Below are 22,914 nucleotides of genomic sequence, written 5' to 3' on the forward strand. Positions count from 1 at the left end.
GCAGAAAAGGAACTGCTGCACACTTCCACATCACTAAGATGTGAAAGTGACCCTGCTGCCTGCCAAGCACCTGCATACTGTTATGAGGAGCACTGAGGAAAACTGGTGAGGACATTAATAATTCTGGATTCAGAGCAGGTTTTGAACAGTAGGCAATAAACAGCTCTGGGCCATATATGGAACAAAAGGTTAAAACAAATTACTGAATAGCTGCTCATTAGCTCAGCTCTTCCTGTTACATGCACTGCATGAAGACAGAGGAGGGAGAAACAATGGATGTACCTACAAGGAGATTTTAATTCCAATCATCCTTGGAGGTGAAATCTCTTGGTTGTCCCCACTTGCTGTGTTTTGGTTTACACAGTGGAGTTCTGGAGTGCATGAGCTGAATTCATTTCAGATGAAAGCAAACAGGGAGATGTGCTCCAGGAGTGCACCTAATGCGCCTCAACCAATCCAGTAAATATAATGAAATTAAAAAACAAAGCAGAAATAAGCCAACTTAGGACACTAACTTCTGGAATACTCTAAGTCTGGGATACTTGGCTTTACAATTTCACTCTTTTTTAGCAATTCTTTGTATGTGAAATATCTATGTGAAGACAAATCGTTTCTCAAATCACTGTTCTGAGCAAGAAGTAGATGATGCCTCAGCCACCAAAGTGAATGGAGGTGTCAATATCCTCCACATCCACCCTGTATTTTAGTTCCGTGGAAGAGTAAATTTAATGCAGATGGACTTGATGTATTAAGAATATCCCCTAAGCAGAAATGCAGCATTCCTCTCTGACATCTTGGATCATGAGCCTGACTTTGTAGGAAGGAGACAATTATCCCACTGCCACACAAGCACGCCTTTTTGACTCTTTCACTTCAGCAACACGCATCGCTGTCTTCATACAAGATCCATGTTCAGTAGTTTCCAAATAGCTGCTTATGCAAGACTGAACGTGTCTTTCTCCCTTTTTATTTTAAACAGATTTGGTTTGTGGCAGGAGTTGTGATGACTGCACTGCACTTGGGCTATGATCCCACAGAGAACATTTCTTAACTTTCAGAATATATTGTTTGGCTCACAGAAGGAATTCTGTTCTTTCAGTTGGAAGGTAGGGAGACCCATACATATGATTTGAGCTGTTTGCATGTTCGGACCAGGTACAGGATGCAGTCAGATGAATGCTGCTCTACAATAAAACGTTTTGAAGTATTTTTAAAATTATGACAACTGTATATAGAAGTATAAACAAAAAGTATTAGGAGGTCTATTATCTCTCAGAAAGTAACTTCACTCGAAAGGCAATTAGGCTCGTATGAGAGCCAAATTAAAAAAAGAAATGCAAATTTCTGAACTACACACATCTACACAAAATGTCCAAGTTTACTAGCAAATGTGTGTCCTTCCACAAACACAGTTATGTAACGCACTATTTGGTTAGTGACTCTCCCTAAAGCACTCGCTCCCTATCTTGCAATGAGAAAGACTCCAGGAATCATTAACCTTGTGAAGACAACAACTAGATGTCCCCTGCGACCCTTTGCCACAAGGTGTAATTAAGGCCCCAGTCCTGCAGCTGGAGAGCAATGCCATTTCCTACAGTTGCTGACTGGTGCATGGACTAACTCCGCACAGCCTGCCCTGCGAATGGTCACTGCCATGTCAGCCAAGTCACTTGACTGTCTTTGATCTTTGGAACCCTGGGAAACGAAGACAAACACAAATAACAGCAAAATGAACAAGGGCTCCATAATTCAGAAAATCTGATTAAACCATGATGGGGCTGGGTTTTACATTTAGTGCCTCTAAGCCCGCAAGCTTTTCTGCCTCCTTTTTCAGAGACCTACAGCATTAACTTTCCATCCGATATGGGGAAGAGACACTTGAGAGCTGAATTCACATCATCCCTTCTTGCTCCCCTCTGTGACAGTACCCAGCTCCCCCAGGAGCAGATCCGGGTGCTTTAGTCAATAAGCTAACAAATTAGATTTGTTCAACGAGACGAAGGATGCTGCAGCCTCTCCCACAGAAGCGGCTTTCTCTGGGCAGCAGTAACAATACATTCAGCTTGCACCCACCCCTTTGAGGGGCTCTGGGGTTTCTCAGCAGTCTGAGAAGTATGTGACACTAACCATGCTATAAAGGTCAGTGTTTCTATTTCTTTTTCTACAGCGGAGTACTAGCCTTCCAGGAGATCCAATGCCACTTTCAACTAGCAGTCCAACAATGCACGACACTGCAGTTTTTCTGTCTGTCTCAGTGTTCAATTAAAACAGCTAGCCAAAACATTTTAAAGGAATTTGGTGGAAGGCACAAAGCAGACACATTTCTTTAAAAGGATTTATGAAAGCCTTTTACAGAAACGTCTTATCTCCTACATCCCTTTAGTAAGAAAAGGGGGATGACTGAAAACGAAGTAACCATTTGAATAATATCTGATTTTTTAAAATTATTTAAATTTGTATATAAAAGAGGATGTCTCTCTAATCCAACTCATCGTTTCAGTTTCGAATGTCTTTAGAACATTGTAAATTCACTTCAGACACAGGAAATAGTTTTCTGCCAACTACCTGTTCTGAGTGTTTCCTACCAATTTCAGCACTGAAGAGTCTTTGGCCTTTGGTGTGTTTTTGAGAATTCAGAGGAAAATACAACAATGCTGTCAGACTTCTTGCATCAGTGGACAAATGGGTTAAAAGCTGCAAAAGAACTAGGGTACAAGCCATATGGACCTAAAAAGCAGACTTTTCCAGATGGTGAAAATTTTTGCACGTTGCAGGATCTGACAGTATTAGAGATCTGTAATTCAACAGAGTGCAAAAGGTGCAGGTTGCACGTCACCACACAGAGGTACCAAATGAACCAGTCCACAGAACATGTGTTTAACCTGCTTTCTGTAGCAAAAAAATTCATGATTACTAGTCTCATACACTGTATAAACACATTTGCACTGTTCTTCTAAATAGGCAAGGCAACTAAAGCACAGGGAGAACAGAAATTTCAGTCCCATCTTCTGCCAGACATCAAGAATGATTTCTCTGTCTGTGAATCTCAAACTCCGCAAACTACTCAAGGATCCTTGCAACTACTTTTCAGAAACACTTAACCTATGGCCTTATTTTCTGACCCTGTAAATAAAGCGTTAAGTAAACCGAGGAATTCTTTACACCATCTTGAGCAGAGCATCGTTTTACCTCTCAAGTTCTGAAGATTGTTCGCAACTTATTAGCATGAAATACTGCCAAAAATGTTACATGAAATTAAAGGTGGTACTGAAATGCAAAGCAAACTATGAAGAGCAACAGGAAGATTCTTCAGGGGAGAAACAGCAGATGACGGAGAACGCACATTGTTACTAAAGTGGCAAAATATCTAGGCTCATTTTGCAGATAAGCTTCAAGTGTTACTGCTCCCTCCCAAGCTGCTCAAATGAACAGTGCCACTGCCAGCTTGTGTAACAGGAAAATTATGTATGTTCTGACTGGCAATCCAGAAAGCCCATGCACTGAAGGCCTGATGATTGAAAGCTAATACAGTAAATTTAAACAATAAGTGTGCTTTGTGCATTAAGTACATTTTTCTCAAAGCTGTTCTATTAGTAATACTGAGAAATGCTCTAGTACCTTTGCCAGTGAAATACTCAAAATGACAGCAGCAGTTAGCTCTAAAAGCATTTATTTGCTGCCCTGAAAGCAGAATTGGTGAAAAATAAGATTTTCATCAAGCCAGGCAGTTGTTTCGACTATGAGAATGCATACTTGATGAATTAGCTTGCCTGCAATTCAAAGGCATACAGTGAAGTACCCAATAGCCAGTGCTTTCTAAAGCTTTTTAAGGCTAATAGAGTATCCTTCCCAAAGAAACATACTCCATCCTCTTTTTCAACAGAAGATTTCTATTGAGCTTACAGGTAAAAATACAGAAAATGCTTGAAACAAACTGAAGCACGACAAACATGTTCAAACTCTGACTTCAGCCTTTGGCATAAGCTTCCTGAAAAGATGGCTGCCAATGTAAACACACAGCAGAGTAACAACTGTCACCACTAGATTAAAGGAATTAAAAAAAAAAAAAGTGGAAGATTAAAACACCTTTTCAATCTCACTAATAATTGTTTATGGGTTATTTCTTTAAAAGTGTTCTATGGAAAATGTTGTGTGCCCTACCTTTATCCTCCACTAGGAGCTATTAAAGTATGGAAATTAGTTTTGTCATCTTGTTGCTTTTCAGTGCTTTCTAAAATCCAAACAACTGCCTTGACAGCCTGAATGCTGCCATCAACCTTGTCAATTCCTGCTGACATATACCTATCTTTTACCTGGTCTGACTGCTTTCATTACAGCCCGTGATGACTTCAGCACTGCCTCATAGATAGCCCTCTGGTCCGGAGTGAACTTTCCATTTGCCGGGAAGGTGCAAGTGATGTCAGAGCCATAGCAGTAATACTCTCCTCCCATATCGAACAGGCTAAAAAGGAAACAGGGGGAAAGAAATGAAAATTTAATTCCAAAGAAATAGTCAACAGAAGACATTTATCTTGCTGTGCACTTAAAAGTCATCTGCATTTTGCTAGCTGGCCATATAATCACCACTTGAATGCTGTTCCTAAGTAAAATGTGACAACAGTCCATTGGAATCTCCTAGCAGAACAGTATATGCATTACATATGGCTTAAATGGACACCCTTACAGACTGTGCTGGTCCTGCTTGGAAACACTGAGAGCACGCATGAAGGAAGATAAAAAGTACATAAGGAATCCACATCAAGATCTTCAGTTCCAGAAGAAAAAACATGTCCTTTTTTTCCTTCCCGGGAAATGCTGCTACCACCACATGAAGAGTCTAACCTCAAAACTAAATAGAGAAATATTAATTAAATTATGGCCTTTTGTATCTAAGTGTCAAAACACATCTGACTGTTTAAATAAAATGTCCCAAATAAAGGTGGACTGCCACTGCTCCCAATATAACTCTCCTTTAAGACAAACTTGCTTTACAGGGATTAAAGAAACAAGGATTATGGGAAGATCCAACCAGAAAGGAACATTTAGAAGTTTTCTGCATCAGAGATAGAAGAAAAAAATAATTATGTGCTTTATTTTATGGGGACAAAACCCCCTTGTTTACCCCTTGAGAAGCATATTTATTCTATACATTAATCAATGATTCACCACTGATTGCTCAGTTGCTGGAAATCAATCTACAAGAACAGCAACTGGATCTCTACACCCTTGTGAGAACCAGGTTAGACATTTGCAGTGCAATGTTTCTTGAGCCTACCTGATAAGACACTGCACTAGTTTCAGCAGGCTCAAAAATCAGCAAATAACAAAATAACCATTTGGACCAAATAATACCCAAGCAAATACCCGCCCCCCCCCCCCCCCCCCCCCCAGTTCATCATACATCCATTACAGGATGGCACATTTTACATGTAAGACTTTGGTCTTGACACAGTATTTGTGTGACCTCCTCATTTCTTAAGTAATGAATCAGAGCTGGAATCTGCTAATTTAAGTTTTCTTGCTTCTACTTCAAACAACTATATGAGACTTATCATCCTAAGAAATACAATTTTCCTTCATTGTGTTTGAAAACCTTGGAGTTTTCTTTCTCTTTTGTCTGCTTTGCAGCAGGGTCAGTCAGACAACAGAAGCAGGAGGACACTTCACTGGGGCACCCTCTCTGCCATCAAATCCCAATTACAGGAGTAATTAGGAAAACCATGCAGTGTAGCTCTGTCCCCAACCAGCATACATGACAAGGCAAAGGTAAGTATAAGCTACCACAAAAAGAGCTAGAGCACTCAGCTGTCAGTGTTCACCATTTCCAACATAACTGCCACCGAAAGCAATGGACAGTAAGTAAACGAAGGCAATCATGATAGAGCTGAACAATATTTCAGCAGGCTTGGGACTATTCTTGCTGCACTGCATACACAAGACACATATTCATGAAGATTTACTCCAAGAAATTTTAAAATCCACCCTACAAATTCCCCTGTGAACAAATCTTTACAAGTGCAAGTCCTGCTGAAGTCATCACCAGGCTCCCCAAACTGGGCAAGGTTCACCTGCAGCGAGACTTGCAGGACTGGAACTTCAGGAACAAACCCAATGGTTTACAGATGTGGAACTGCACAAGGATTAAAGCTATAGAAGCAAACTCCTCAGGAGAGGAGAATGCTACAGAGACAACTTCAAAGTTACGTACATACATGCAAAGCTAATACAAACACTACACATATCTACTTAAATATGAAATATGGTATGTTAAAACAGAAAGTTGCTAATTGAAAAGACACACGATAGACAGCAAGTATCAGACCCACAGGATATAAACCCCACAATTTGACACCAACATAGCAACCGTAAACCAGACTAGCCAAACATCAAAATCAGAAACCCCATCAACACTGCCTAAGTTTTGATTTTATGGTTAGACTCACTTCTAAAAATAACTAACGATACACACAGAAAATCTAAGGATACAGAAGACTAGTTGCAGCAACTAAGAATCATGTAAGAAGCTGTTATGTACTCTAATGTGCCAACAAGATTTCAGATTAGTTATAAATCTTTCAACCTATCCCACACTGAATCCTTTCAAAATCACAAATCAAGTTTCATGGTGCTTTGTGGTATTTGCAGCAGTTTTGTGCCCTAACCCTGTTGCATTTACAAGTTTAAATGCCTATTCAGCATGGTGACAGCTGTGACCAACAACTTGCAAACTCCTTGTCCACATCTACTGGAAGTTGCTATGTTTTCTATATTTTACGTGGAGAATAGTTATTCTGAAATTACCACAGGCAAAATTTTAGCTATGTCTTTAACCCTACAATTATCAGCATTTTCTCAAACCCATTCATCACTCTGTGGTTGTTAAATAGTTTTTGAGTTACTGGAGCACTGAGTAATGGAAAAAAAATATCACAAAACTGATGGTACACCAAAACAAGGCTCACAAGCTAGGAAGCACCATTTGTTCAGGTTTCTTGGCTTCCAGACAAGAGGAGACATGAGGGAAGATGTTCTTTGAAATTCCACCTCAGAGCAGAACATACCATCCAGCTTGTATGCTTCAGTGAAAAAAGCATCCAAACCAAACTGTACGTTTGGGAATATTTTGGCTCTTATTGGGAATTCTCTTCCATTTAACTTCAGTTGGGAACATATCCATTAGTTAAAATGTTGCCCAAGACATGGAAATAGCCCAAATATTGTAGTTATCTTGAGGAAATAATGGGAGCCTGAGAAGATCCCAGTTTCACATCTTTGCTTGTCAGGCAAACTAAGTGGTGAAGCACATTTAAATTGAATAAAATGTATGTGAGCTATTATCTTCTTCTGTTAACTAACTGGAAAAAAGTTTCTAAAAGCAGGTTCCTTAGAAAAAATACATTTATTTTACCCTGAAATCAGATGGTAACAGCTAATAAACTCCTAGTAAAAGAGATATTATTAATGTATTTTATAACTTTCTCAATTGCATGTACAAAATTACCTGCCTGATAATACAGTCTTACAAGGGTCATGTACGGAAACAACTACTTAATGTTATTTGGACTGTTATCAAATGTAGCAGCAATCTAAACAAATTAAATGCACAAATGAAAATAGGCCTTACAGGCATCTTGATCTATAGCTTACCTTTTAAAAACTGTTCAATGCAGAGTAACATATGCAATAATACAAAAAGTATCTCCAAACTCTATTATATTTCCCTTTCAGATAAATTAAGCGCTACACATCTAGCAGACTGTGTAAGCTGTCTATTACAAAACTTAATTGTGAATGCAGTTTTCTTTTGAATGAAGAAAAATTTAATTCCAGAACAACCCTTTCCCCACTCCTTTTTCAGCAAGGACGCAATTGTTAATCGCTGATTTCAGTGAATGCAGAAATGATGTGCCTGAGGTTGTCAGGTTTACCAAGATATCTTGAATGGGAAGGCAGATCGAGAAGGAGTGCTGCTGATCGCAGAGGTGCGTGGTAGTATGCCAAAGTTCTCACTGATGTATCTTGAAGCTGATGAAGCCTTTTATTGCCCAGCTCAATCTCTTTCAAAGCTTTCTGAGAGCGAAGCTAATCTGGGTTTACATCACTTTGTTTGGAGCAAAAGCAACAAAAATCTACCTGGCTTAATTTCAGAGTAAAATGTGTAAAGCAGATTTAACAGTCAGAAGACCCGTGCACTCTCTGAAAATTCCATGTTACTGTTTCAATTTGTTTGCTAGATTGAGTAAGAAGCTATACTGCAAGACACATAGCAAAAATATTCCAAAGTCCTTCTTGGAAGCATGGGCATAGTTCTCCTAAGGGAGGCTTCAGTTCTGTGTATAGATATATATAAACTTTCCTCCCAAACACATTACAAAATACTGTGAACATTAATAACTAAAACTGAACAATGCAAAGTATGAGAAAAATCAGATAACCTGTCAGCTGCTCTACTGACATAATGACTTCCTTACATATAATTAATATGTTAGCCAACAACATCAAAAAAATAGTTGCCTTCTGCATCTTTTTAGAAGTCACCTTTCAAAAACGGCTAAGAGCATTTCATTCCTTTCAAAGTGAAAAGGTCTGACATCACAACTTAAAATCATTTTGCACATAAACTAGCATCAAGTTGAAAAGAAGCAGAAACATGTGTTGTGCCACAGCCTTGCAGAAAGGATTGGCTGGATGTGCCTCTCCTTACAGGAGCTTCTCAGACCTTCCCCAGCAGGTCCCCAGTGCCGCTGGCAGCCAGCCCTTCCATGTCCAACCAAACTGGGGTTCTGCTCCCTGTGCAGGAACCCAGGAGGGGAGTTTAGAGAAACTATTTCAAGTCCTGTTGATTTTGAAGTGAATTCAGGCTTCTAAGTCAGTACCGTAACTGGAATGCTACATGACATGATGTGCAAAAGCTCTTTCCCCTCCCATCCCTCTGAAACAGTATGGATGAGTAAGACGTGGCTGTGTTACTTTCACAGAATATTGGCACCACAAAATGCAAATTTATAGTTATGTTTTTGGCTTTCAAGCCCAGAAAAATAATAGGCATTTTGATACTGATTTTAGCTTTCTTAACCTCTGACTGTGAAGCATCACAAAACACTTTGCATAATATGTTAGGTTTGAAAACTCTGGACTATAAACAGCCATGGCTCTTTTCTTCATAAAGTCACTGTATACCATTTGTTTTAAAAATAAAGCATAATCTTCCTCTAAGCATGTGTTTTAGTTTTATAGGCTTGCTGACACTTTTATTGTCAAATAATTTGAAACTGCCAGGCAATGAAGCAAATTATGGCCAATATCACAATGGGAAGCAACACTTATCTGGGATATCTGAGCCATGTGTATGCATTGTTATGGTCCAACCACCAACCCAACCCAAAGACGAGGTCTCACAGGCATTTCTTGGGAAGCCTACAGCTACTCCTGCAAGCTAACACCTTAAAGCTGTCATCTTCTTGCTCTTCAGATCTGCTTCATCTGTACACTCAGAACTGGATCTCTTCATGGCCCTTAAAAAACCCAATTATTCTTTTGCAGTCGTTAACACCGCAGAGTGATGGCTGCACTGAGACCCAAGTGGATCTCCTCCCGGTGCAACACACTCCGACATGGGGTCATGCTGAGTGTCACCTGCCTGCAACCCACGTCCTCCCCAGCTTCTGTTCTCAAGGACAAAACCTTTCCTTCCCCCAACTGCATCTGCAAGACTAGCAATTAGAAAACTGATATTGCCCTACCTTACTGTGCCCTCTTTGCACCTCAGGTTAAAGTGAACAGGTATGAATACTGATGCACTTTACTCAGCAACATTTACTGAGGTTTTAGGGTTTTGAGCCATTATTAACCAACACACCTAGAAGCAGCCACACAGGTGAACTCGTGCCAGCTCAGTCCTAGAACAGCAGGAACAAAAGTACACACAAACTTTTCCTCCTCTCATTGCAATAAAGCAAGTCATCCCCAGCTGGAGATTTATTCTGTGTGATCTTGCCTTACTCTGCTCCGAGTTCATGAGAGCGCTCTGTGCTTTACATTCCATGAAGCAATTAAACCTTTATGTATTCATGCACTAACAAAATCTGACCGTTTGTTTGGTTAAACACTTCTAAGGCAATTTCAGGCTTAAGGGAACTAGTTATCAGCATTTCTGTGAGATGCGTCTTTGGAAACATGCCGAGTGATTTGGAAACAGGGTGGTTTAATAGCAGACCACGAGGATGAGTTATAGTAAACGATATCACAAGTAAGAAAATGGAGAGTTAAGTGACACACACTTTTTCATCAACTTGCATCCTGATTAGCCAAGAGTTATCAATTAAAAAAAGCAACACCAGGTAAGATACCATTGCAGATCCCAGCAAGAGAACTGAACAGTATAGTGTCAAGTTCTACGATGCTCAGGGAGGTGGTTTTTTTTTAAGAGGTGCCCTGCTGCGACCAGCTTCCACCTGACATGACAGAGAGGGAGCTTATAGTGGCTGTCTTGAAGCCAGGCTTGGCTCAGTAATTTAAGGGCAGATTTTTGTTGTCAGCACCCCTGGAGTCAAGAGTAATCTTAGAAAAATGCTAGAGAATGACTTCTGTGTAGGAAATGGTATCAAGATATTGTTTAAAAGCTCCTGTTCAGAATATCCTGTAGCTCATGCAGGTAATGCAATTTACAGAGATACAAAACAGTTACATGACTATTCTTCATCTAACCGAGATTAATGTAGCCATGTGGCCCCATACTTCTTGTTTGTCCTCAGCCGTGTCTTTTCATCTTGTCTACCTTCTCCATGACTTTCCCATCTTTGCTCCTTTTGTAACACTGTCTCACTTAAAGCTTTCCCAGACTAATGGGAGCCTTGTCTCAATCTTGCCTCACAGAGGATGACAAGATACGACACTAAGCTTAGCTCAGATAGGAAGAGTGTGAAGAAAAGTAGTATCTTTTACATTACATTTTGAAAGGGAGAGGGGTGCATGCCTGTAACTCTACAATGCCAACTACAGAGACTTCAAGTGGTTGTAACTAGAATACACAAAAGTTTGAGGTAGTTAAAAAAACCAAACCAAAACAAAAAACATCAACAACAAGAGATTACAACCAAACAAAAAACCCCACCTTCCCCAGGTGTTTGTGCCTTGCACTGCCCAGGACTTCCTCTCACTGCCACGAACACAGACACTGGCTCCCAGCAGCAGGGCAGCAGCGCGATGCAGAGACGAACAGCGGTGGGTGTGCTGTCACAGGGAAGGTGCGCCTCTGCTCTGCTGCTCTATCCCCACTGCTGAGAGAAAATGCGCTCCCCAACCCAACAACACTGTGTGGGATTGTCCTCTCTCAGAATGATTTGAGCCAAGCAGAAGAACTTGAGATCCATTTATCTCACAGGATATGAAATCTCAACCTCACTGAATTTACCAAATAAGCTGCACGTAAGGGCTGGTTCAGTAAACACCCACGTATTCTAGTAAGATTTTATGTGCTGCTTTCACATACAGATTAAGGAGTCCCTCGCTTACAGTATTTATCTCTTGAAGAAATCTAAGACAACAGCCTTAAGCTTCTGCACTAAATAAACCAATTTCCATAATGAAGTATAACCCCTCTTCCACCCCCATGCAGTTCACTTTAATGCCTTATCAAAAAATGTTAAGTACGCCAGAGCAAAGAGCCAAAACACTTTTGATTGGCTTGTTCGCAGCTAAATTTGTCCCTGAGCACCATCTCCCAGTGTTTCTGCTAAGCAAGGGGATGTCTCTAACACAGAAGTGCTGCATACCAATAAAGAATTGGGAACACCAAGCGAGTATTGCTGGTTCGCAGAAGGAGGCGGCAGCGATGAAGGCTTCACAAGATGCAGAAGGTAAAGTGCCAGCAATGCCTACTGAGCACCTCTGCTAGACCCACGCAGGCAATACGCCAGAGATCAGGAAAACTCTCCGGTGAAGTTCTGACAAAAGGGTTACCTGCTTGTCTTTTTCCCAAATGGGTAATTTGGCCTGGTTTTATTATCCTAATTATTATCCAATTTTAATTGACATATTTAATAAGCAACAGTACTTTCTTTAGCAGAGACAATTCTTTGATGAATAATCAGCCTAACAGAGATGGCAGCAAACCCCAAGTTTTGGACAGTTTCCATCCGTGAGGAGCCTCCCCATTGGAAAGGCGGTATCTGGGGCATTCATGGCTCTGGCTGACTTGCTCAAACAAGGAGCAAGGATGTCAGAGCTGCAGGGAAAAGAAGAGAGCGTGCAAGGAGAAACCTGTATTGGCAGCTGAGTACTTCCCAATCAAACTGAGGACAGCAAACCTCATTAGCTTCTCACCAGAACGTGAGATACCAGCACAGGGTAACACCACCACAGCTACATTTTCAGGTTACTGAAATTCTGCAGTTAACTAAACCAGTCCATTTCTAGAACGCTACTGAGAAGCGGAAGATACTTGCTGAAAGTGAATTGTTGAAGTTTGATACTTCTCACATGGGCCACCATTCTCAGGTGCTGACATTCAGACTTAAGAGCCTTAGCTTTCAGCAGCTGGTTTTGGACACTCTGACCTGTGTTCCCCAGCTTGGGCAACCAACCGCTGGAGATCACAGCAATAGCTGAAGTGTCAGACCTTACTTACTGATTTTTATTGGAAATACTGTCAAGTTTTCTTATGTGTGTATGTGCACGCTCATGCACACGCACACAGACAGACGTGTAAGTAAAAGGCTAACATTTCACATTTTTTTCCATGGTGAAAAATGGGCCAATGTCCAATCGTACAGGTTTGTTTAGGTTTTTTAAACATCCTATAGCTGTTCTTGGAGTTGTTCAAGCAACCTCAAATTATCAGTTCTCAAATGGAATCCACCAGACAGGGGTTTCAGAGTACTCTACAGAAGATGACAACTGAACGCAAAAAAAACCCAGACAAGACAGCTGCTAGCCTTTCCATGGACTGGTCTGAACGTTCAAGCCAAGTGCACAGTAACAAAGGCAGCAACTAGCACTCATAAGAAGAGTCTGCCCTTTCCCTAGCCAAGCATGCTATTTTGCCAGTAAGACTATTTTTTTCCTATGAAGAGATACTTACCCTTCATTGCAGCTCAAGTCAAAAGTATAGTACAGCAAAGTACAACTGAAATCAGAAACATTCTTGTCTTAATAAATTAGCTCAGCCTTGATGTGGAGCAGCATTACACTAGAAGGACTGACTCTTCCTGAGGTCCCAGCTCCACAAGACTGTGCCTCTAAGACGGGGTAACAAGTGGTGTCTGAACAGACAAGAGAAGACCCAACGCTGCTCAGAAGACAGGGACTAGGTAGGAATTACGTCTGGTTCAGGGGACACACACAAAGGGTGTGTTGGAGACTAACTGTACCTTTCCTCTGAGCCATGCAGTGGTTCAAATGCCACACAGCCTTCCTTTAAAATTGTATTTTGACCTATACAATTGAGTTCCCCACACCAAGAACAAGGAGAAAGATTTTGCTACTGAAATCCATCGAAGATGCAACATCCATCAAGAGTACACTTCTATCATACTTTATATGTACCTGTATTAAGAAAGACCACCATAACAAATGTATTACACTAAACGGCATTTATAAATGATCAATATTAAATCAAAAGCTATGAAAAAAATCCTAGGTTTTACCCCTGCTTGTTTTCCTTAAAGAGATGAACACCTTAGTCAAATCAGTCCAACAGCTGTCAAAGCAACTTCACACTCTCAGTTTTTTTCAGGCTATGCTGGGGATGCCAAGCTAAAACTATGACAGATAAAACTCATTTACAGGTAACAATTGAAAATATATTTCATGTACACTATAAAGAGCATGAAATTAAGAGGCAGACCATAACACAGCGCTTAAAGGAAAGCTAAAATTTGTTACAGCAAACACACCATTAATACTTAACGACATTTCTGACAGTAGGCAACCTCACAGCCTGAATTAGCCAGTACTAATAGAACACATTCAATTAGAGCAAAATTATTGTTAATTCTAGCAAATATTTTCCATTTTTAATCAAATTCATTTTTTCTAGATTAGCATAAAACTAATATAGTCTATAGGTACAACAAAAGGAAAAATACCTACACTTGATGAAAATAGTAAATATTAATCAAACCAGAGGAATCAAGCCAAAGGAATTATTTCAGAAATGGATAGCCAGTAGATTTTGCAATCAACCAGTAAGTAGTAGCAATGTACTTGGTATTATTATTAGAAACAAAACCATAACTAACAACAAGTTATTTCAAAACTGCAGACTGAAAGGTTAAAGCTAACCATAATTTTTGCATATTATTACAGCACCAAACTTCAAAATGCATAAAAAATGCACGAGGCCAAATGAAAATACCAGTCTCACCCACATAAAATAGTTGAGCATTTACATCTGACACATTAATATCCTGGGATCTTAAAAGCAGTGCTTTCAAGAAGTAATAAATACAATATTCTGTTCCGTAGGATAAATTGTTTTAATCGCAGACAATGAAGTACTTGGGGTAGAAAAGGGAGGACTTTATTATCTGATGCAGAAAGTGGTCACTTCCTGCTTTTCAATGCAACATTGCCCCCACCTGGACAAATGAATTTTGGTTTATAAGTTGGCATTAGTATCATGAAACTTGATAGAACAATGTAAATTGCGGCATAGTCTGGAAAAGAGTTACAGCAAACTTTTATCATTTTTTTGTAGTATACATTTTTCAAGCTCACCTAAGTCTTTTAGTTGACTTATTTAAAGTCTTCTCAGTGTCTTCCTGAAATAAATGATAGCCACTCAGTACTCATAAAAAGTCTTTTCTGATTAGATACTTACTCATTCTTGCAACAAAGAGAATAGTTATTTTCTACAAATAATACTGTATATTAAGATAAACATGCTGATATAGTTTCAGTGCAATATGTGTACTGCATATGCATATCGTGTGCATATATAAAAGATAAATGCACATAGCTTAAACAGAAAATGAAAAATCTTGATTGTAGAAAACCATATATTATTGCTTTAGATCAAAAAATTCAAATTAGCGAAGTAACTTCTATTTTACCTAATAGAAGGCTTAGACTTCATGAACAACCATAAACAACTGAATCTGACCAGCTCTTGCAGTAATCATATTTGTTTTTGCAGTATTCTTCACACACCTTCAAGTGACCAACAGCTCCAGGAAGCCTGAACACTGTTCTCTGTCTCTCCTGAGTAATTACAAAATAAACAGCCCTGAACACTTAGCATCTTCCCTCTCTGTTTCATCCAGAACAACCTTTTGCAACTCCCTGTACTTGCAGTCAAGAAAAACTCCCTATGATGAACAAAGCTTTTGAAACAACAAAAGGAGGAGTGTTGGAAGTTAAACAGGATCTTTAGATGGCACCAGAAGTTACAATAACACACAAGTACCAAACGGGAGGAAACAAACCCAAGTTTAACATAACTTGAGTAGAATGCACATTATACACATAAAGGCAGTGCTCCTGGAAGGCTGCTGTGCCAGCACATGTTACCAATATCAAAACCCAGGACAACCACCTTCCAGACAGCACTTATTTTAGTGCCCCCTGGTGTCAATACTACTCCAATGCTTTACATTTGCATTAGGAAATTAAGGAAAGAAATGGAAATAAAAATATTCCTCAGACTTAAATTATACTGATAAAGTCGTTTTGCAACACTAGACTGCTTTCCATATCCCCAACTTCATTTGGCTACGGAAGTAATACATGTTAATATAGCCAAGACATATTTAAAACATTTAACACAGACACATTATGCTAAAATTACACTTTTATGACCGGATGTGCTTGATTTTGTGACATTAACAAAACCTCTCTAGTGCTTCAATTCTCGTACCCGAGTGCAAAAAACCTGTTTTGTTAAATAAACTTGTTTTGCTGTCATCACCAGCAGGTCATGGAAACAGCACTGAGCTTTTGCAGTGGGAAACATCTTGCTTCACCAAGGATACCGTACTCTTCCCAGTCTTTTCACTGAAACCAGTAAGCTTAAATCTGAAAGCGTTAAAATAAAGTCAAATAAAATGAAAGACATCATCTGATGGTACAACCTGCTTCCAGCTAAACTTCTAAAGTTAGTTTTATTTTATAAAGAATAGATAGTCCCACTGTGAAAACAAGGTTAATGGTCTCTCTCCTGCAGGTCTGCCGCACTTCACAAGCAGTTGATGCTGTACTTCCCTTAATGCTTTCACCCAAGCCCTCTTGAGAATTTACACTCTGGCCCTCACTCCAGGGAAAACTAGTATCTTCTACTAACTGCCTGTGCTGTGCTGGGCCCTGGAGCCGCAGGTGGACGTACCAAAGCGCCTGTTGTCCTCGGGGTGTGCAGAGCAGGCACAGCACTGCCACGGGGCTCCGCTGGCGAGGGTGCTCCAAGCGGGGACCTGCCCATGTGCCATGAAAGGAGACCACACCACACCCCCCAGAGACCTTCATTAACACTGTGACTAAGGAGGATATTTCAAAATGCAAAAATACTGAGTGTTTCAGCAGACTAGACAATTATTTTCAGTATTTTGCAAAGCCAGAATGGACCAACTAACCCCCCAAAATGTCACCTAGTGCTTGAAGATCAGTGAACTTGCTAACAAAAGTTGCTTACTAAGTGCCGAATTTTCACTGAGACGCATTTGCCAGATGCCATAAAATGACCAAGACCTGCAACTCGTGACACCTGCAGAAAACCATTTCAGGTAATAGCCACATCTATTTCAGTGACATCTGGGCTCAGGCTTATTTTCTCACATTTCTATTATTTAAGCATGAGCCTCATCATGAAGAATCAATCTTTATTTTAAGATCATAGAAGCATTTTCTATTTGTCAAATGTTGCAGGAGCCCTGCTGATGAACTGCAATAAAACAAGCAACTCCCAAAGTGCCTTTGGCACACAGCAATGCCAAGAATCCACAAAGATAGGCTGCATGAACTGCTAAGCTGCAGATTGAATTGTAATAAACTTAACAAACTATCATTTTTATGAATACCTTCTCAAATAAAACGAAGTGCACACTTCAGGTTCAGCACCTCTGATGGTTCCTACAACAAGCCACCGAACCACAAAGGTGAGAAAAGATGTTCGCCTTCCCCCTCTGCTGCACCCTATTTTGACAGCCAGTTTTCTCCTTCTCTGACAGCCACAGTCTGGCTCCACACTGCAGCACTGGTGGGGCAGGGGCAAAAGACAGAAGGGAGAATGCAAGGCGATTTGCTTCCTTCATTTTTAAGAAAGCTGGTGCTTTTATTTTTCAGAAGGCAGATGCTGAGACCAATGCTTTTTGCAGAAACACACTGGCTTTGACTGAACTTTCCATGGATGCTGTTTCCCAGGGTCAAGTCATAACTTCCAGCCAAAGTCAGAGATCAACTTGAGGAGAGATGAAACCAGAGGTTTCCATCTCCCACAAGGGCTTTCTAGTCACTGAACTAATCTCAAAAGCAAAATAGCTACAAAAGAAGAGATCATGAGACACTTGCCCAAGAACAATGAGTAATGCAGGGGATGGCATTCGACGACTAGGAGCCCCAAGTGCTCATTTGCTCTTGGTTTATGCATAGTGGGGAGTCAGATCTCTGCTCCTTGAATTCATTTGCTTGGGTTTTTTTTCTTCTTGAGCAGCAACATTTGATTTTATTCTATCCCCCACCAAAATACGAAAGACCTCTGGTTATCTAAACTGGACTGGGGGGGTTGGGAGAGTGGCTCAAAAACCCCTGGAGAATTTGGTTTGGTTTCTTTCTGGCTCTGGCCTTGGATGGAGGCCTCTTGTGTACAGGGCAGGAGACTGCAAACTACAAGCACTCTGGCTCATGACTCCACTTTCCATATTACAAAACGCAGTTACAGCCTCACTACAGAAACAGCAGGTGCCTTGGCATACAATGAGTAATGCAATACCTTGAGACGATGCAGTAAACCTCAGTCTAGGGCTCAGTTTCTATCCAAGCTGTCACAAGTTTAAAATGACAGAAGAAAACTAGTATTTGTACATTAGCCTGGTCATACGTCATCACTGCAGGCTGTGATTTGCAACATTCTAAGTAGAAGACTTTATTTAAAGGTAATACCAAATGAAAGGGTGAAGCGCTTGGAACTGCAATTAACAAGGGTGGTCAGCCTACCCATTTATCTGCATGACCTTGCTGACCATGCACACAACTTACACTTGCTTAGGAAAAGTGTTTGGTTTAGACCATACCGATCAGACAATTTAAAATGTTCACCACACAAATGTTACAGTACATGAATTCTTTATATAAAACACCTACTTGCTGTTATTGCACTATTTACTTTTAATTTCAGGATCAGTTAAGTGCATGTATGTATTAAGTACCTGAACTTCCCTAAAACTTTTGATTTCTTTCTATGTCAATCATAATACTTTGTGTTAGTTAGCTATTTGGCTTTTAACATTTAATAGACTGAAAACAACAGCCCTGCTTAGCAAGACAGCTCATATTAACCAGAAGCGTCAGAATTTCTCTGTATAGTCTTTGTCTTGCACCAAGATCTTTTAGTTCAGAAGCTGTACCTGTAAAAAAATGTGGATTACGATGCAATATCACAGGTGTAATTCCGTACCAGTTTCTTACAGAAGCACTAAATGCATTTGATGTAGATTAATTTTCAAAAATGAACATCGTAAACCCAGGCTGTTCTAAACCTGCATGAGTTTTTGAAGAAGTCAAAGTCTTAAAAACAAATTAAAAATGCAATAGCACAAGTATTTTTTGTCTATGATCTCCTGCTGATACCACCAAATCCTTGTAACTTCTATTTTTAAAAGAGCAAACAATGCATGCACTTGAGTGTTTCAGAGAAGCAAAGCATTAGTCTTCTAAATGTATTTTTTCTAATATTCAGGTGCTTTGTTCACTTATTTACTGACACTTACTGCACTGCACCACTTTGCATATAAGAAACCTGAGCAGCACATTTCTGCCAAACTCGTGGATGTTATTCATATCCACTAAATAATGTTCAGAAAAAGACATGAAATACTACTGAATAATTTAATAAAAATCACACCAAGTACCCAATCTTCTGGTTCTATTACATAAAAGTATAGGAATCATTAAATTAGATTTATACCAAAATATTGGCAGAAGCCAAGTAAACCTTCATACACTTCTACTTCTGTTTCACCAAAAGTAAAGCCATTTTTCCCCTATATTCAGGGCTTCCCAACATTATCCAACAGAGGGCTCCCCATAGCTATTAAAAAACTTAATTGAGAGCCAAATACACGAACACTAACATTACCATATACATACAAATCAGCATACTGTCATTTTAATGACCTGTTCTGCATGCACATACACACATACCTACACCCAATTTAGAAATTTGTAAAAGCATACAGTAAAACCACCCAGGTAGAGCCCTGTCATCATTTGTATGCTGCTAAAGCACCACCAGCTCAAGATTCTTTCCCAAATGTTATTTTTAACTGTGGAAAATAAGTGTATTTTTAAATTGCCTTTACACAAATGAAATTACATTTTCTTCTAATTTCTTTACTCTCATTTGAGAAAAATACTAAGAAAATTGTGGGGCAAAGTCTGCCTGCTACGTGAGTATCAGCCACTGGGAGAGGCAAGGGCAGGGGCTGAAGCCCAGGTGGGTGCTCGTGCACATGGAGCACTTGCTTGTTAAAGCCAGCCTACACCTCACAAGCTTCACCTCGGCAAGACAAAGATGCAACTGGCCTGTTTCAGCAAGACAGGATTTCAAATCAGACTTCTCTTTGTTGAGTTGGTTACAAAGTGGGGTTGCAGTACACTAGTTTTGCAATGCTTGAGTGATTAACGTACTTGGTAGATTATGATTTTCTAACATTCAGATACCTGAGGCTAATAAAACCCAAACCTTTTCAAAAGATTTTGCCAAACAGCAGGAAATCTGAGTTTGTAGAGAGTCTTAGGATGTGCTCTCAGAGTTTAGGAATGACTTCAGCCATCCACTGAACTGTCCGCAGAGACTGTTAAGTGAAAGGGTCCAAAACCCTTCACCCTGAGATCTCCCAGTAACACTATTCCCCTCACCATTCAAAGGCCTTAATTTTAAATACAGGATATCATAATGCATTGTGGTGTATCTTCTCTCAGTAACATATACTGAGATTTCCTGTAGACTACACACTTCTTTTTGAAAATTTAATCAAACACCACAGCCAATACAGCATCACATTGGTGTGTCCTGCCTGATCAAAAAAACCTCACAGCGTATTATCTACGCAAATACAATGTAATCATAAGTCAAAACTATTGTCCTGTAATAAATTAACATTAGTATTTGATGGGTTTAGTAAGCTATTCACCACAGATTAAGATGATACATAAAACTACCGTACAAGAAGCTTTCAGAACATTTATACAGTATTAAAAAGTTACCTATCTGTAATGCAGTAAGTTCATTCTGCAGCACCTGTAGATGTGCCCAGAAAATTACCCAACAAAGCATTTTTTTTTACTTCTGAGATTTTTTTTTTACTTCTGAGATTCAATTTGTTTTCCATAATAGCTTTTTTCACAAAAGCATTTTTGAGCTTATCTATAATAATACTAATTTGCTTTCCTCCACACCTTTACATTCAACTGTGAAAACACATACCTGTACCCTTTTTCACATGTGCTACAAAAGTAATCTAATACATATTTTCCCCTGCATGTCAGTGATTAACTCCTCCAAAACCAGTTCTGCGCTTTTATAAACGCAGGCTTTCTGACCAAAGTCTTAGGAGGTGAAGCATAAAAGCTGTGACCAGCTATGTTACACACCACACAACTGGGCTTGTCTTTTAATTTACAGCAATGTATGTGGTGCTTTCATCCACCCTGCTTTCACCTGCAGTGATGCTGCAAAGCATGTGGACATGTAATGCAAGCAGAAAAAATTTATGGTATTTGCAACTGCATAATGGGAATGCTAACCTCCAAGCAAAATATTTTTAGAAATTTTTGGCACAATACAGAACTAGAAACACCCTGCCCTAACCTGAATTGAGATGAGTTTAATCTCACACATTTGGAAGTCTACTTTCAGGCTGAGGTGTCTGGCTCTGCATAAGCATTTGGAAGATCTAATCAATATTGCAATTTGATGTACTACTTTAAAAGTAACCAAAACACTCTTGACCCTCCACCCTGTTGTGTTACAGGGTATGTTAATTTCCCTGCTTCAAGCAATTTCACAACACACCCCACCATCAGAGCTGAGGTTTGGATTTGAGGTTCAAGGGCAAACTCAGATGCCATTTTTTGCAAATGCACTTGTACTTAGAATACAGCCATTTCTTAAACTAAATTCCAAGTGCCTTTAGCACAGAAGTGTTTGAAAACAATCTCTCTTTTCCCTTTCAACTGGAGACGCAGGTATACAGGACCTTTGGAAGAAACCAGACTAGTGTGGTACACAAAATTACATGTTGCTTTAAAGATTTTGACTTTCATCATTATGCTGCCATCATTTTACTAATTAACTCCAAGAGTACCTATAGCGCATGTATGGAAACAGCAGTAGTATATAAAAAAATAAATAATCAAATTAACTCTAATCCTTTACTTACCACAAGTCTCCATCTTCAATAGTCTTATCATTTGGGGCTCCAGCATGGCCATAGTGCAAAACAGATGAGTTCTCCCCACTGACAGGCAAAAAGAAAATTCAGCACAATTAACCGCAGCAATTAACTGCCGAAGAAACATTAACACATATGACATGAGAAGGAACACTGTAAAGATGTGACATTGTAAATGTCAGCGTATTCGTATATTAGGCACAAAATTTTGCAGTTTGTAAGAGCTGCCACAGGTCCAGCCCTAGCATGGGCTGTAATAGCATAGATACCCTGCAGCTCACCCAGCAGAAATGGGTATGGAATGGGCATTTTTGCTACTCTGGCTGCAAGCTAGGAACTTTCTGCAGAAGGAACTTCCTACAGTTCAGACAAATACTGTCTACATCCATGACAGTGTAAAGGATGCAATTATGCACGAGTAATTATTCAACTTACACTGATTTACTACTTTCTGGATTTTTTTTTAATTACTAAGTGATGTTTCCCTATTTGAGGCTAAATATTCTGAGGCATAAAACCCTAACTTCCACTGGAGTAACATTTGACATGTTTGAAACCTCTAGGAGTCAATGTGACTGGAAAAAATTCAGCTGTCCAAGTGAACAGCTCCGGTTCACCCCTGGCATGGCTATGCGTGACCTCTGCTGGAGCAGATACGCTGCGTGCTGCTTGGGCAGCATCCACAGCCGGCAACGTCAGTCGCAGTAACAGCATGAGAACTGACACTCTATTCTTACCTGTTATTAAAAATCACATTACAAAGAAAAGATTTTTATTCCTGGAAATCTTTCAGACTAAACTGCTGATTCACAGGAATAAAACAACTCCAGAGAAGGACGGACCCTTGTTCTGCACTTCTGAAGGTCCATGATCCATTCGGTGACCTTTATTTGGCCCTGACATCCTCTCTTGTCTACTGATATTCCCCCAGGTCCATCAAACATCAGTTAAAAGACGGTAAAGATCTTGAGCTCTACTTATTTTTCTTTTACTATTCTCCTCAGATAGATGCTCGCTCTCTTTTTTCTCTTCAAAAGGCTAGAATTACACCGTATCCAAAAATACATGTGTTGGGACAGGGGTGCTGCGCCAACTCTCTGACCCCTCCAGCTGACTTGCCAGTCTGTGTCTCACCTTTCATCAAAACCATATTGGTCATCCTGCTCAGATTTGAGTCTTTCAAATTGTGATGGTGGAACAGCTTCCTGTCTTAGGTGAAAGGAATCTGAGGCTCAATTTCAAGGATGTTTTTGCTGTATCTGGAGTAAATGTGCCACCTGACTTATTTTTCATATTAGGCTTCCGATATGTG

At 39.8% G+C, this 22,914-nt stretch overlaps 1 protein-coding gene across 1 annotated transcript in view; it reads right to left on the bottom strand.

The window, feature by feature from the left end:
• The window catches only part of PEPD (peptidase D), a 141,359-nt gene that overhangs the window by 33,998 nt on the left and 84,447 nt on the right, over positions 1-22,914 (bottom strand). Inside the window, exons 11-12 of the mRNA XM_055726401.1 lie at positions 21,591-21,668; positions 4,314-4,462 (exon numbers count right to left, since the gene is read on the bottom strand). Of these exons, the coding sequence (XP_055582376.1) occupies positions 4,314-4,462; positions 21,591-21,668 (227 nt within the window). The remainder of the gene's footprint in view (positions 1-4,313; positions 4,463-21,590; positions 21,669-22,914) is intronic.

This window comes from Falco cherrug, chromosome 14 (genome assembly GCF_023634085.1).
Source record: "Falco cherrug isolate bFalChe1 chromosome 14, bFalChe1.pri, whole genome shotgun sequence".
Taxonomy (NCBI): Eukaryota; Metazoa; Chordata; class Aves; order Falconiformes; family Falconidae; genus Falco; species Falco cherrug.